The sequence below is a fragment of the Podarcis filfolensis genome (assembly GCF_964270895.1).
Source record: "Podarcis filfolensis genome assembly, chromosome: 10".
In the NCBI taxonomy this organism is placed as follows: Eukaryota; Metazoa; Chordata; class Lepidosauria; order Squamata; family Lacertidae; genus Podarcis; species Podarcis filfolensis.
In genome coordinates this window covers 22,411,737-22,428,833 of record NC_139612.1, presented here as the reverse complement: position 1 = coordinate 22,428,833, position 17,097 = coordinate 22,411,737, and the positions used below count along the sequence as shown (strand labels likewise).

Here is a 17,097-nt window from a genome sequence, read left to right as displayed (position 1 = left end):
GTACCTGGTGAATTTCAAACGCTGAGCAAGACCCGTGCTGGAATGGAGATTCATCGCTGGTGGTCTACACTGACTGACAGTGTCTCTCCAGGATTTTGACAGGTTACTCTCCTTGCCCTATCTGAACATGCCTGTGATTGAACCTGGGACCTTGTGCATGCAACATATGTGTATGTATGTATATACCATATTTTTCACTCTATAAGACACACTTTTTCCCTCCTAAAAAGTAAGGAAAATGTGTGTGTGTCTTATGGAGCGAATACAGGCTGCGCAGCTAAGCCTCCACAGGGCAGCAGGGTGCCTTCATCCCGCTGCCCTCCGGAGGCTTCGTGGGCTCTTCCAGAAGCCAGAACAGTGAGACGGAGCGCTGCGCAGTGCTCCCTCTCCCTGTTATGGCTTTTGGAATAGCCCGTGAAGCCTCCGCAGGGCACGGGGATGAAGGCTCCCCGTGCCCTGTTCTGGCTTCTGGGATAGCCCTGCAAAGCCTCTGCACGCATGGGGATGAAGGCTCCCCGCTGCCCTGCTGAGGCTTCGCGCGGCTCTTGTGGCTATCCCAGAAGCCAGAACAGCAAGATGCTATCCCAGAAGTCAGATCCCTCTTGCTGTTCTGGCTTCTGGGATTCAGAATTTTTTTTTCTTGTATTCCTCCCCCCAAAACTAGGTGTGTCTTAGCGTCTAGTGTGTCCTATAGAGCAAAAAATACGGTATATATTATACACACACACACATATACCACTGAGCTTCAGGGATAAAAATTAGATGCCTACTGCTCCTGCAGCCAGTTTCAAGCGAGGAAAAATAAGTAGAAGAACGTTTTTTATTTTTTTCCAGTGAGAGCAAAACATACTCATTTCCCAGACGCTATAAATCACAGAGCCTCCGGGAGCACTTTTTGAAAAGGGGATTATCTTCTTATCAGCCACCAGCTCATAATTGTAATAAACTGCTCTCCCCCCTCCCCGCCCTTTAACCCCACGAGAGACAGAGGCTTGGAAGCCCTTGACAGGCTGCGTCAGCAAATACCTTTGCCGTGAGCTGATCAGGCAGCTCATTCATTGAACGCCTCGGCTGCGAAGCCAAAGAGTTCCGCTTACACGCATCAGGAAGGGGCCGCTTCAGCCCCACTTGCGCCCGGGTGGCTGCGCGTCCGCGCAAGAGCCGCCCCTTCTCTGGCGCAAAGGTCTGGGGCTGGTGGGCGTCGCGATTGGCTCTCGGACCTGCGAGCAGCTGCGCGCCCATTGGCTGCCGGGCTTCCTTTGTTCCTTTCGCCGCTGCCGCAGGAGAGCGGAAGTTTGAGCGCACTCGCTTGCAGCTGGAGCTGCCCGGGGCGAGCGAGCGAGCGAGCCAGCGAAGTGAGCCTCCCTGCGCTCATTTCCTTTCTAACCACATCCGACTGTCAGGGAGCAGCAGCAGGAGGGAGGAGGGCATTTGCGCTCTGAGTGTCTCCCTCGCCCCGGATCTCGCGTGCGCGCGCTGGGGATCCAACATGGATCTGGAAAGCAAGATCAAGAAGGTAAGGAAGCAGCGCGCAACTTCAGCGCGGGCGCGGAGGGAGCGAGGCCGGCGGCTAAACTTACCTGTCCGCGCTGGCCAACGCCCCTGACACCCTTGCTGGCTGCCTGCTATTGTTCTCCTCCTCGGTTTGTAAGATCCCAAACCTATTTTTTCCTCCCCCACACCCCTCTACGTCTCAAGTTCATCCTTGGATAGTAGATTGCGCCTCCTTCGTAATATTGAAGGGGAGAGGGCGCTGCTGCAGAGATATTATTATTATCAATTATTATTATTATATTGCTACTATGCAAATAAATATTTTTTTGTTTTTAAAAGCATTGGCCCGGAGGGATTTGGCTGAGACTGTGGTTATCGGTAGGTTCCACGATCCTGGCAGGGCAAGTCCTACCTACGTCTACTCAGAACCAGGTCGTTGTGTGTTTAATGGGGCGTACTCCCTAGTAAGTAGGTAAAAGTGCGTTCGATTCAGTCGGTGGAGCAGGAGACTCTGAAGCTCAGGCTCATGGGTACGAGCCCCACGTTGGGTAAATATTCCTGCATTGCAGGAGGTTGGACTAGATGGCCCCCAGGTCCCTTCCAACTCTACAGTTCTGTGATTCTATGAGTCTGGGAAAGCTGTGCCGAAAATAAAACCAAAAGTATACAGCAAAGTCTGAATGACAAGAGAAAATGGAAAAAAATATTAGGCTCCTGTCCCTAGCACAATCTCCTGCTCCGCCAGTCCTTCCAGGTGGTTTTTCCCCTCCCCAAAATTCAGATTCTTTGTTCTCTAGATATGCCCAAATATTACCAAACAGGAGTTAATCTGTGCTTGCTGTGATGGATTCTGCGTTAGTGTGTACAGTTCAATATGTACGGACAAGCAGATCTCTTTTAAGTGTTCTCTAGTTCTGTGATGCACCGACATTAAAAGCAGTGCAACTCCCTAAGGCTTTCACCTCTTTTACCATTTTTATTCTGTAAGTTTAGGACGGAAACTTGAATCTTTGCAGCACCTGAGCTGTTTGGAACGAAATACTCTGCATTGGTTACTCAGAATTGTTGGAGGCGGCAGGCTGTTTTAGAAAAGCCAAGTCTTAATTGAGGAGGCATTTTCTAAAGCTGGAGCAAAATGTGTGCTCAACTGAAGTAGGTTTGTTGCACGCTTTTATTCAATTTTATGGTGTGCATAGGTGCCAAAATAAGGTAGAAGATGGGGAAATAGAGACATTTCTGCTCTAGTCATTAATGACAGGAATTCATCTCTGACTTCTTGCTGGGATAGGTTCTACCTTAGAGAGGGCCAGAACGTATGAACATTCCGGTGCTGTGGTGTTATTTAAAAGCAATAAACATTTTAATACTTTTTTAAAATGTTCCTTTAACATTCTTATTATTGTTGATTTATTCTACAGTGGTACCTCAGGTTAAGTACTTAATTTGTTCCGGAGGTCCGTACTTAACCTGAAACTGTTCTTAACCTGAAGCACCACTTTAGCTAATGGGGCCTGCTGCTGTGGCTGTGCCGCCGCTGCACAATTTCTGTTCTCATCCTGAAGCAAAGTTCTTAACCCGAGGTACTATTTCTGTGTTAGCGGAGAACTGTAACCTGAAGTGTCTGTAACCTGTAACCCGAGGTACCTCTGTATTTACTTAATTCTCATTCAGCTACACAATCCACTTGGGTGCACCACTGACCTGCTCTTAGTGGATCGCCACGTGTGCTCACATGATCCCCATCAGCAGCAAACCTTTCTCTGCAAAAGAGCACACCTTAGCTGTTATGCACCCTGAGCATGCAGTCTTTGCTCTGTTAAGTTTAAAAGCCTATTGATAAACCACACAGATTATCGGGAGGAAAGAAGGAAGGGTCTACACACTGAAGTCAACCTACTGTGGAGTTATACCACATTCCTATGAAGTAAGCAGAGGTGGTTTTAGGGTGGCATGAACAGTTCGACCACAGGGGGCGCAGCACTGCAGGGGCGCCACAACAGTGCTGTAGAATAGGGCTCAAGTGGTGGAGGGCCCAAATTTCAGCATCACACAGGGTGCCACTGAAATTTGAGAGCCCAAAGTCTGCCCCTGAAGTACGTAACCTTACGAGCTCCAGACCTGGGGAGCCTACCAGAACCTACAAGTGCTCTAGGGCAGCAAAACAGCATGGTTCATGGCCTGGTGCTCAAATAGTTCTTCCATTTACTTTTTGTAGCCCACACCAGTGAAAGCTGGTGAATAGATTGGATGTTGGTGTGCACTGTTGATGTACGCTAATAGTCTGTGTGTGCAGTCTTATTTTGCTATTTCTTTTGGAAGAGTGAGAATATAAGAAAGAAGGGAACCTGAGCGCTCGAGCCCCAGGCTGCATGAGCAGCCTTCCCAAGCCTAGCACCCTTCAGATGTTTTGGGCCATAACTCCCATCATCCCTGACCATTGGCCATGGTGACTGAGGTTGATGGGAGTTGCAGTTCAGAACATCTGAAGGGCATCAGGTTGGGTGAAGGATGAGTTGCAGGTCCCGGTGCCTGGCTCTGGCAGCACTAGCAATAGTCAACAATGTTTGGGCAACACGAGGACCATATACATACGTAACAGACAATCTTTATAGAATTCTTTCAAACAATAACAAGTTCAAAATGAAATCTTAGACTCAAAGTCTCTGAAAGCCTTTAAATGAAGCAAGGTACCAAACTTTGTAATATAATGTCTAACAGAGATTCCAACTTTGTAATATAATGAACAGAGATTCCGGATATTGACTGCTGTTTTGTGGATCTTCGTCAGCGTGGTGGGAGAATATAGAATTGTTTCATAAAGGTAAAGGGACCCCTGACCATTAGGTCCAGCCGTGACCGACTCTGGGGTTACGGCGCTCATCTCGCTTTATTGGCCGAGGGAGCCGACGTACAGCTTCCGGGTCATGCGGCCAGCATGACTAAGCCGCTTCTGGCAAACCAGAGCAGCGCACGGAAACGCCGTTTACCTTCCCGCCGGAGTGGTACCTATTTATCTACTTGCACTTTGACATGCTTTCGAACTGCTAGGTTGGCAGGAGCAGGGACCGAGCAATGGGAGCTCACCCCGTCGCGGGGATTTGAATCGCCAGCCTTCTGATCGGCAAGTCCTAGGCTCTGTGGTTTAACCCACAGCGCCACCCGCGTCCCTAGAATTGTTTCATAGACCCATCTTATTTCGAATGAATATATGTGAATGAAAATATAAAATGCTGTGGAGCAGTGCTTATGTAATAATGTAGTCACTGCTCTGCATATATTCATTGAACTTGTTATTGTTTGAAAGAATTCTATAAAGATTGTGTATTACGTATGGATATGGTCATCATGTTGCCCAAACATTGTTGACGTTCTTTTGCAACACAGGGGTTTGTTTGGATACTTATTGTAGCACTAGAAATAGGCCAGATTGTGATTGTTTCTCCAGGGCTACCAAATGAGTCCATGCATGGACTTGAACTTCAGCTACCAGTCTATAAATGCAACAGTTCTTGTGTCACATACCTGTACAACTCCATATGCACCAACGCCATCCAGTTCACGTCTGAACTTTCAATATAAATACTTTGAGCTATCTCGATAAATGAAAGGGGAAATTTCTTAATATCCTGGTTAGCCAGAACTTCATGTAGGATGATGGTAATTTTGCACAAAAAGGAATGTATATTCACTGGAAACATGATCAGGGAAGGAGTATAGTTAATGGATTCAACTTTATACTCATGTATTTCTTCAAGAATGTATATAATCTGCTCCATATTAGTTTTTCAGATGTCACTGCTTCTCCTTTAGTATATGAAAGAGGTCTCAGATAATTGGTCAGTGTCACAGAAGTGAAAGGAACTCCAAGAAACTTGCTGATGTTTTTTGTGTTGCATTCAACTTCGAGTGCCTATGGCTACATGCCAACTTTTTTGTGACACTTCATAAAGGTACTGTATATTTAATTGTTGCCCAAAAGGCCACTTTTAAGGGCAGCTCAAAACTTGTGCTGAAAGTGATAGTTTAGCAACATAGCTCTTTCCATCATCATATATATCTTCAGAATATTTTACATGGAAAATTGGGCCTGTTGATGAAGAATAAATGTATGCTTGCTTCTTCGATGTTACAATTAGCAAGCATTAGGCTGAAGTAGTCAATCTGTTGTCCAGATTTTGTTAACACACACACACAATCTTAGAGGAAGTATGACTCTTTCAGTTAGGTTTTGGGATTACAGAAGATTATAAGAGACCACATATCTGTCATTTAAACAAATCTGTTGAGACCCTGGAAAATGTTTCCAGGTGGGTATCTTACCTGCAGGAGTGTGTTATACAGAATACAGTGCTACCTTGGTTTAAGAACATCTTAGTTTATGAACAACTTGGATTAAGAACGCTGCAAACCCGGAAGTAGGTGTTTTGGCTTGTGAACTTTGCCTTGGAATAAGAACATGTTTCACTTCCTGTTGAGTGTGTTCCATTTGTAAATTGAGTCCCCTGCTGCTATGGGAAAGCACGCCTTGGTTTAAGAACGCTTTGGTTTAAGAACTGACTTCCGGAACGGATTAAGTACTTAAACTAAGGTACCACTGTACAAGAATAGCTATTGTTGCGGAGAACAAGAAACTGTGTCCAGGCCTTGGCCATGAACAGAAATTTGTGAATGATATATTTACTCTCTTACGCAGCCATCTGCAACCTCTTTGTTTAGGAATAAATAGAAATAAATGTTTGTGAAAGATTTAAGAGATCCCGTTCCAGAAGACGATAAAATGTAGTAAGGATAAACACATGCCAGTGTTGGCATAAGCTATGTGGTAGTTGTATAAGTATCGCTGTAATCTGGAGGCCAGAAAAATAGAAGAGAACATGTAGTATGTTGGTAGGAAACTCTTCTTCGTAAACGTTGTCCCTGCCATTAGTTAGAACCAACCCACTTCCTAAATTTTAAGAAATTTAATGTGAGGTGGATTAATCCGTTCCAGTCCTGGCAACTGAGCACATCCTAATAGGCAAAACTGTGCATCCCCTTTGATCTCAGTGATGCTCTTTGGTAGTTCTGTCCTGGTGAAAACTGACTCCATTAACTGTGGCCAACAGAGAGCTTTGATGCTCTGTGATTTCAGGCTTCCTGATGCAATGGTGAACATAAATATCAGGCTTGAGACCTTCTTCTCGTTACCTGATCTTGTGTGAAATCTGAAGACCTGTGGAAAAGTACATCTGAAAAACATCCATCTGGTTCTCCCATCTTTGAAAGCTGCCGCTTTGCTCTCTTCATAAATTCCATAACTTGGTTTTTTCGCTGGAACATACTTTGCCTTAATTCAAAGCCATCCTATGAGCTGAATGAGAATGTACTTCTATAATTATAGCTCTTAATTGCTTCATAGAGCATGTTCATTTTCAAAAATGACATTGCAGACAAAGGTGGCTACTTCTTTATAGATGTGGTGCATGCTTCATTTTTTTTTATCAAGACTTATTCTCTGGTTCCACACAAAAAAGAACAAGAGAAAAGTAGCTGGGAAGACAGTAATGTGGCGGGGGAGAAATTAGGAGCATAACTGCCTGTCACTCTTCAAACAGTTGTTGAAGACATTGCACCAAGCTGGAAATGAGAAGGATTCAGTGGTAAAGAGATTATATGATATATAGGCAATCAACCTTTATTATTTCCCTTCTCATGTTTCCTAGGATCACATTTTAAAGAATTTTCTGAGCTGCCTTGAATATACAAATGAATAAATATAAGTGTTGTCTTTGGTCACTTCCTTGCTGGCTCTTTTTTATTTTTTAAAAAAGTTATTCCAGTGTATTCCTATAAGGTACCTTTCCTGTGGAGGGATCAAGGAATACCTGCACAAAACTCAAGATGCAAATGGAAACATTAAGAACGGGTAGCCAGTGTGGTACCCTTCGGATATTGTTGGGCTATAACTCCCATTATCCCTAACCATCAGACAAGTCGATGAGCGTTGGAGTCTTAACAACATCTGGCAGCACCATATTATCTCCCTTTGATTTGAGGATTCGTAGGCCTTCTGTACATAGCTGTCAAGTGTCCCTTATTTGAAGGGACAGTCCCTTATTCCAGCGCCATGTCCCACTGTTGTCCCTTACTGATGGATGTCCCTTAAATGTCTCTTAAAGTATGTCCCTTAAATTTCAAAGGAAGCAGCTCCTCTCCCTCCCTCCCTGCCAGCCAGGGAGGAGGGAGGCTCCAACTGTGTTGCTTGGCTGTGTTGCTCACCCAATAAGAAGTCTAAGAACGACTGTGGCTAGTTAATGCAAGCTGAGGGGGTTTTTGAATGCTGGACGCCATTTTGTTGCACGTGCTGCTGCAAACTTTGCAGTGCAAAGCCAGGCCAGGGAGCCATCTTAAGTTGAGGCTGCATAGGCCTTGTGGTGCATGTGATTCAGATTCTAGTCAGTTGAACCTCTTGTTACAAAGTTGGTTGGACAGTGTTCTCGAAGCTACCAGCATGAGTTTGACCAGACTGCAGGAGGAAGACAGGAAGACTGTGCTTGGAACAGGTGAGGCTGCAGGTCCCTTATTTTGGCTGCTGGTCCCTTATTTTCAAGGCTGCTGGTCCCTTATTTTCAAATCTGTAAGTTGACAGCTATGCTTCTGTATCGCAGAAAAGCAACTTTCTAACATTGCAATCCTTCACATGCCTACTTAGAAGTCTCAATGAGTTGAGTAGGGCCTGTTTTGAGGTAAGTAGGTAAATAGGATTGCAGCCAAATTTCCTTGAATGTCTCCATGCTTACATTGAAAAGTTAACCTGAAGCAGAAAGGCTAGAAGTGAACTCCTAGATACTAAAGGCCTCTTGGGTTGTCTTTATTTCATCTGTAGATGAATAATGCAGCGAAGAGAAATGGCAAGATATTTATTTTGGGTATGTGGTAAAATGGGATGAGATAGGGAGGTAAGATGATATACATGGCATCTGTGTGAGATTTCATGTCCCATAAAGAAGGGTTATTGGTTCTTGACAATGAGCTTGAAATAAACAATCTCTGAGAAAATCTTCTTCTGCCTGCCCAGAATAAATTGCTCATAATTCTCTTACCCAAAGCCTGAGTGCCTCAGAGGTTAGAGCTTGAGTAGTTGCAAAATACAGTCTTAATGCCTAATTCACTGAGTGCATTCATGTGCCAGGGATGCCTTTAACATTAGGCTAATCTCTCCCACATATACAACTGCTACCTGATTTTATCTCTTTTTATAGAAAGAATCATAGAATTGCAGAGTTGGGAGGGACCCTCACGGTCATCTAGTCCAACCCCCTGCAATGGAGGAATCTCTGAGTATAATGCTATGTGTTTGACGGAGGTTGTGATTTTCCCCAGTGTCTGTGTTTCCCATTAACTTCACCATGGAGATGCCGAGAGCTATACAGTTGGTGCTTTATTGAGCCCCTGTTAGTTAAACCTTTGTTCCAAGTTAGAATTTGCTCTGCCCTGTCTGTGACATCGGTGAACTCCATAAAAACGTGTCAGTAGGTCACTGCCTCGCGGTCCCATTTGCATGCTGTGATCACATAGTTTGCCTCAGGAAAGGAGAGGCTGGCACTGAAGCAGAGAAATTTGCGTCCTTTTGGAAAATAAGGGGGGAACATTCCCATTCAGACGGCTACTCTTTAAAGAAGAATGGTATGTGTCTGCCTTTTTTAAAAGGGGTTTTTTGAGAGGAGGTAAACTCTGGGATGTGTCTGAACAATGAAAATAAGCAAAGAGAAAACTTGCTTAAAATCCTGTATTGCAAGCAGCACTCACTTTATATGCAGAAGTAAAAGTTTCTGTTCCGTTCGTTTACTGCAAAGTGCCACTTGGCATTTCTTGCAGGGCATTTCTTGATCCTTGTTGTTTTGCGGCGGCTGCCTTGGAAACCAGTTCAGAGTTAAAATCAACAGCCAGTCACCATTTCAATAAATCTTCCCAGTTCAACAGACCAAATGAAAATGGGACAAAATGGAAAAAGTCCTGGGTTGTTTTTTTTTATAACAGGACAACATTCTCAGCCATTCGGGTAATTTTGTACCAGCGAAATTAATTCTATATTTTGTAATTGTCAAAATTGCTAGTTATCAAGATAGACCAGAATTCCCTTATATGTGTGGGAATTCTCTCAAAGATGGCCTGGGCAGATTTCTGTGTGGGGTGGCAGGGGGTAGGAATCATAAAGTGACAAAATCAAAATGTAAAGCAATAAAATTAAATAACACGTTTTAATACCAACGAGGCCTTAATAATCGCCTTTTGTCCATTAAAAACATTTCTAAACTCTTGCATTGGTACTGTGTTTCATTGCAATATATGATTTTAATACACCTATCGAGGCTTTATATACATTCCCTCGGTAGCCCTTAGAACAGCCCTGTAAAACAAGCTAATATGGTTATCCCCATTTTATAGATGAAGCTGAGAAGTGGTGGTTTGCCCAAGGCTTTCCTGGTGCTGAGCGTAGGTTTGAACCAGAGTTTTCCCAATTCACAGCTCCTACTCATTCGCAATTTGGTGCACCAGGCCTGGGATTCCCAAACAAGGAATAGCTTCTTTGGAAGAATGCTGAAAAAGTGAAGCCTAAGTAAAAGCAGTTCCCTGCTGAATTTGAGGCTTCTTGCTGTTCCCTGTCTCCCTCAGCCAATCCATGTTGCCAGTACATGTATGGTCTAGTGCCAGCTAGCTATGCATATGGTCTTGTTACGTATAAATGTTAGAAGGGTTTGGTTAAGGCCACAGTCACACTGAGGCTCACCTGCACGAAAATCTCCTGCGCATAACAGCTGCTGGTTCCGACAGCCGCTTAAGTGTTAGAATATACAGTGGTACCTCGGGTTAAGTACTTAATTCGTTCCAGAGGTCCGTTCCTAACCTGAAACTGTTCTTAACCTGAAGCACCACTTTAGCTAATTGGGCCTCCTCCTGCTGCTGTGCCGCTGGAGCACAATTTCTGTCCTCATCCTGAAGCAAAGTTCTTAACCTAAGGTACTATTTCTGGGTTAGCAGAGTCTGTAACCTGAAGCATATGTAACCCGAGGTACCATTGTACATGTGATTTTCAGAAGGTCAGTTCCACTCCACTCCCTTCCAACATCTGTACATTTGGCAGGGCATTGAAAAGGGGAGCCTCTTTGTGTATATTTCCCCATTATTATTACTAGTTGTAGTTGTCTTCTTTCTTGGCAATCACTCATAGCCAAGTAAGATAGTAGTACCAGATGACTGGGCTGCCCCAGCTGCTCTGGGTGGCTTCCAGCACATATAAAAACATAATAAAACATCACACATTAAAAAGCTTCCCTATACAGGCCTTCAGATGTCTTCTAAAGATTGTATAGCTCCTTGTCTCCTTGACATCTGATGGGAGGACGTTCCACTGAGTGGGTGCCACTACCAAGAAGGCCCTCTGTCTGGTTCCCTGTAGCTTCGCTCCTTGCAGTGAGAGAACCGCCAGAAGGCCCTCGGTCCTGGATCTTGGTGTCGGGCCAAAAGAACAAAGAATATCCACTTGCTTGTATCTGAAGGCATCTGTGTGAGCTTGTGCATCTTTGCCTCGGTTTCTCTTCAACACTACCCATGGGTGTTCAAGATATAACACTAGATTGAAGTCTACTGGCAGTCCTCCTCAAGCCAGGGACATTTGCCAGGGGCGAGAGGAATTGTGGGCACCTGCTCATATATTCCTGATGTTGTGTCTCTAAGAGTCTAGAAGCACACCTGGTTTGCATTGCATCTCTGTAGCACTGTGTAGCCACACGAGGATGCCAGCACATGATGCCACCACGTCCTTTTGACACTGTCATTGTGGCTGCATTCTGTGTGTTGGCCACCATTATATTAAGTGACAGGTGACAATTCCTCTCAGAATTTGTTCCTCCCCACCCAGTAATTTTCCCTTAGCCTGCAGTAAGAACATGCAACATATGAATACATTATTTGATGGTGCAGATCTTCTTCTTCTTCTTCTTGAGAGGGAGAGATGATATTCAGCACTTCTGTTTCCCCAGACATTTGATTGGCAGCAGCCAGGAAGCTGAGGTTTGGTCAGGGCTCTTTAATATAAAAGAGAGCCAGCTTTTGAGTCCCCAGAAACATTCCAAGCTGATTAAAGCAAGATTTCTTTTTCAAACATGAGGCTGGCCTGCAACCATTTATAACACTTTGCTCTGAAGTAATATTTTAGTCGTGAAGGCATTGTGAAGCAGATGACTTCAATCAGTAGACTTGTAATGCTTTTCGTTCGCAGACTGCCTTGAAATCAAACTGGGCGTATTTGAAATGCCAGATGTTTTTTTTAGAATTTTTAGCAACTGACATCCAGAAACCTCTTCTTGGCTACATTTCAAATGACCTATGTGTCTTACTTTCTTCCATGATTCCATTTATGGATAAATTGATTCCATCCTCTTTTTTAAAAAAAAGAAGAAGAAAAAGCATGCAGGCAGATTTCTTATACTTTTGAGTATTGAAAGGCAAGCTTGGTGTTCAGTCAGAATTCCACACAGGTGTAAAGCATTACTTAGCAATTGCAACACACACTTTTGGGTAAGTGGTAATGATAATTATGAATATTATGTCTGAAACCCTTTCACCTTGAAGCTTGCTGCTTTTACTTACGCAGGGGCAAAAGCCTGTGTCCCCTCATGAATAGCCAGCCAAAGGCTTAATAATAATAATAATAATAATAATAATAATAAAATTTATTTATATCCCGCCCTCCCCAGCCGAAGCTGGGCTCAGGGCGGCTAACAACAATAAAATAGTGCAACATTCTAGAAACATTTCATTATAAAAATTAATTAAAATCAAATCAAATTGATGGCAACCATTACAGCCCATTACTCATTTTCATGAAAACTGGCCATTTCTTTTCTGCTCAACAAATCTGCTTGCTGAAGCACTCTTGCAGAACATAAGTTTCATGTGGTCTTTTCTTTCTATATTGATAGAAATGTAAGGCTGTTGTCACACCAGGCTGTTGCCTAGTAGCCAGTAGGTGGCCACATCAACTCCAGCAGGGCACATGTCTGGCAGGCAAGCAAGCACCACTGGTGGCAGGTGTCCCAGGCGAGCTGTTCAACAGAGGCAGGAGGTGTTACATAGTGGCTTGCTAAACCGCTGGAGGGGGGAAGCTGATTCAGTAGGGTGGGCGATATCTGGTTTTCAACATCGCAATACATCACCAGCTAAACATCGTGATATACAGATATATCACAATGTCTGAAATAAGAATGGAACTATGTAGAGGTGAATGTTATGGTTGGGTGATACCTGGTTTTGAACTTTGTGATATATTGCCAGCTAAACAGTGTGATATACTGAAATATCTCAATGTCTGCAATAAGGATACACCTGATTTTCAACTTTGTGGTGTATCACCAGCTAAACATCGCAATATACTGATATACTGCAAAGTCTGAAATAAGGATGGAGCTCTGTAGAGGCATTGGCTGGCTTCACGATTTATGCCACATTGTGATATTTGCCTACCACACCCACACCCACATCATGATTTGCAATATATTGCCAGGTCAAGAACTATGACAATGATACCACAATATGGACTTCAAACTGGTTGTGGACGATATATCACCCAGCCCTGGTCCAATCATATGTTTCTTATTTCAGTGTCCTGCTATCACTACCGCTATCACAAAGCCAAATGCATTAAAGAGCCAGCTATTATTCAGAAATTACAGGGCTAGGAAGAAAGGTGTGACGCTTCCATGATGCAGCTTCAAGTGAATTATCTTGTTGAAAGTTGATAACTCCCCCTGCCTATATCTTAGATAGATTTTTGGAAGTTTGCCAGTTGAAGCACTCTAAAAATAATACTATGTGCCTTGGGGAAATTTTTTTTAAAAACTCTGTTCTTTTTTTTGGTTTTCTAGATGGGCTTAGGACATGAAGAAGGATCAGGAGCCCCTTGCTTGAAGTGCAAAGACAAATGTGAAGGATTTGAGCTACATTTCTGGAGGTAAGAGGAGAGGTTTCCTGATTTACCAAAACATTTCTATTGCAGATAAGCATATCTGCACAACACAGGTCTCATTCGGCCGCAAACTGACTCATTCAGACATAAACTTAACTATATCACACACATGGACAAAATTGGGAAAAATTAACACATGAAGGAATTGATTCTGATTAGAACAGCAAGTGTGAGTTATGCTAGCCTTTTCAAATATATGAGAAAGACACCATACTATTTCACTGCTATTGTGCACACATCTTGCCTGTGGGCTTTTCGCAGGCTACTATGAGAACAGAATACTTGGCTAGGTGGACCTTTGGTCCCATGCAGGAGAGCATGGGTAGGCAAACTAAGGCCCAGGGGCCGGATCCGGCCCAATCGCCTTCTAAATCCGGCCCACGGACGGCCTGGGAATCTATGTGTTTTTACATGAGTAGAATGTGTTTTTTTATTTAAAATGCATCTCTGGGTTATTTGTGGGGCTTGCCTGGTGTTTATACATGAGTATAATGTGTGCTTTTATTTAAAATGCATCTCTGGGTTATTTGTAGGGCATAGGAATTCATTCATTTCCCCCCCAAAAAATATAATCCAGCCCCCAACAAGGTCTGAGGGACAGTGGACCAGCCCCCTGCTGAAAAAGTTTGCTGACCCCTGCAGTGGAGCTCTTAGATTCTTATGAGCGTATAAATAAAATGTGGGTTCAGGCAAGCCAAGGCCAGTTCGCCCATGAGGAGAATTGAGACTGCCCCAGGCAGCAGGGTCTACCAGGGCAACTAATCCCATTGTCAGTCTTCCTTCCTTTCCCTCCCCCACCCTTGTTCCTGATGTGGCTCTTTCCTGACCCCCTTTCTCCCTGGTGGGGAGGGAGGACGCCATTTTGAGGTCTGCCTCAGATGCCAAAATGTCTTGGGCCAGCCTTGGGGCAATTTAATGTTTTGTACAGTTGCTTACTTAGAAGTCAACTGATTTCCATTGGGCTTGCTTCCGATGAGAGTACAGTTTTGACTGTACCGTGAAGAAATGCTACCGGTGATTGGTGTTGCTATAGAATTTAACCAAGAAGCCAAATGTATTGATACTGCATTCCATGGATTGAACAGTCTGGGACTTTCTGCATGCTGTGTCGCTCCCCTGACCTCTCCTGGGCTACCTTGTCTCCCTTTCCAAAGTGTGTGTGTGGAAGAACCATCTTTTATACAGGCACCAAATCCTTGTGATGTCTGAGACGTTACCTATGAACCCCATCTTCCAGTTAATTAGAAGAGGAAGAAGAGGAGTTTGGATTTGATATCCCGCCTTTCACTCCCCTTCAGGAGTCTCAAAGTGGCTAACATTCTCCTTTCCCTTCCTCCCCCACAACAAACACTCTGTGAGGTGAGTGGGGCTGAGAGACTTCAAAGAAGTGTGACTGGCCCAAGGTCACCCAGCAGCTGCATGTGGAGGAGCAGAGACGCGAACCCGGTTCCCCATATTACGAGACTACCGCTCTTAACCACTACACCACACTGGCTCTCTTGTAAGCTGTATTGTGGGATGCGGGTGGCGCTGTGGTCTAAACCACTGAGCCTAGGGCTTGCCGATCAGAAGGTCAGAGGTTTGAATCCCCGCGATGGGGTGAGCTCTCATTGTTCGGTCCCGGCTCCTGCCAACCTAGCAGTTCGTAAGCACGCCAGTGCAAGTAGATAAATAGGTACCGCTCCGGCGAGAAGGTAAACAGCATTTCCGTGCGCTGCTCTGGTTCGCCAGAAGTGGCTTAGTCATACTGTACGCCGGCTCCCTCAGCCAATAAAGCGAGATGAGCACCACAACCCCAGAGTTGTCTGCGACTGGACCTAACGGTCAAGGGTCCCTTTACCTTTACCTTTACCTTTACCTTTAAGCTGTATTGTAAGCTTTATTACCATTAAAGATAAGAGGTGAAGGAGAATAATGAAAAAAGGAAATAAAATAGAGTCCTTCCTAAATAACATACACTAGATGAACCCTTTTGTGGATTAGGGCATCGTCATTATTACCACCAGTTCCATCTCTCAGGCGAGCGCCACTGTCATTATAAGAGAACAAGGGAGGCATTCGTGGTGAGTTTCAGCACCTCTTTTTCTAGAAAAACGGCACTGGTTACCACCTCTGTTGTTACTGTCACCTTTTCCCAAAGTTGTTGAGCAGGGAGACCCCTTGGCAGAGGTATTATTAGTATATTAAATTTATATTTTGCCCTTCCTCCAGAAAGAAGCCCAGGTTGGCAAACAACAACTGAACAAAGCAATAAAAAATTAAAACAATTCCAATACAGGTACAGACTGCAGAAAAAGCCTGAACTAGAGGAAGGCATGTTGGAAGAAGAAAGTATTCAGTAGGTGCCAAAAAGAGAACAGAGACGGGACCTGTCGAATATTGACAGGGAGGGAGTTCCTAAGGGTAGGTGTCAGAGCGCTAAAGGCCCAATTTGTATATTGTGTGGATGGTCCTCTTGATAAGATGGTACCTGCAAGAGGCCTTCACCTGCAGAGTGCAGTGATCAGCTGGGAATATAAGCAGTGAGATGATCTTTCAGGTCGTCACCATAATCATCATCATCTTTTTCCTGATTGTTCCCAAGGTTTTTTTTATTGGGGGGGGCACCCATTTCAGATTCACCATTACTGTCCTCACCTTTCCCCCCTGTCTGGGCAACAGCAAGAAGTATTCCCAAGTTGTCTGGGGAGCAGGGAGCACAGTGCAAAGGCAGAAACATAATTATCATTTCCTCTAGTTTTGAGACAGTCACATTTATTAAGGAAAACTAATGGGTGGGGCCCGGAAAGGGCTGCACAAAGGGCCCCACAGATCATAAACCCACCACTGAAGGTACATATTTTTAAAATACATGAATCAACATCAGCATTATTCCAGCAGACTAAATAAACACAAGACTCCCCATTCAGATTAATAAAGCCATTGGCTCGGAATTCTGATGATGGGAATTGGTGTGCATCAATAGCTGGGTAGTCCTAGGTTGAGCTCTGCTGAATCTGCTACCTTTCCCATTTCAAGATAAACTGTGGCCAGAAGGTTGGTGGTTCAAGTCCACCCAGGGCTGGCTGTGGCCAGGATTCCTGCATTGCAGAGATTGAGCTAGATGACCCTCAAACTCTGCAATTCTATGGTTCTACGTATATGTATTTATACATGACATATTGTTAAAAGAAGATCTCTGTTAGCTTCTCTAAGTGTGAAGGTAGTTTGTCAGGAATTTCAGAATGACCAAACCTAGACTCCCCCCCCCCCCCGCAATTCCCCCCCAATAGATAGATGGCCCAGCAAATATATGTGCACGAACGTCTCTGAAAAGCTTTCTGCAAAACAAATATGCCTTTAGGGTCTGCAGTACAATTATGTTCTTTTCCACTAGATGGGAGTGTAACATCTGTGTGAATATAAAGCCAGCTGTGAGTGGAAATCTGTTACACTGGAGCATTCTTGACATACCTGCCGGAAAATTCATATTGCCACTATGTAAAAACTATGGCTATGATAGTCTCTTATTGCATGTGACCTTGGCACATCTAGTGCAAGGTTCCGGATCATATTCTGCAGTAACATGAAGCAATTGGTTCAGATCCTACCCTCTG

General features: G+C 44.2%; 1 protein-coding gene across 1 annotated transcript in view; it reads left to right on the top strand.

Annotated features, from left to right (window-relative positions):
• The first annotated feature begins 1,025 nt into the window (after window positions 1-1,025).
• TES (testin LIM domain protein) overlaps window positions 1,026-17,097 on the top strand; it is a 29,379-nt gene continuing 13,307 nt past the window's right edge. Inside the window, exons 1-2 of the mRNA XM_083574646.1 lie at window positions 1,026-1,516; window positions 13,401-13,486. Of these exons, the coding sequence (XP_083430772.1) occupies window positions 1,490-1,516; window positions 13,401-13,486 (113 nt within the window). The 5' untranslated portion in view covers window positions 1,026-1,489. The remainder of the gene's footprint in view (window positions 1,517-13,400; window positions 13,487-17,097) is intronic.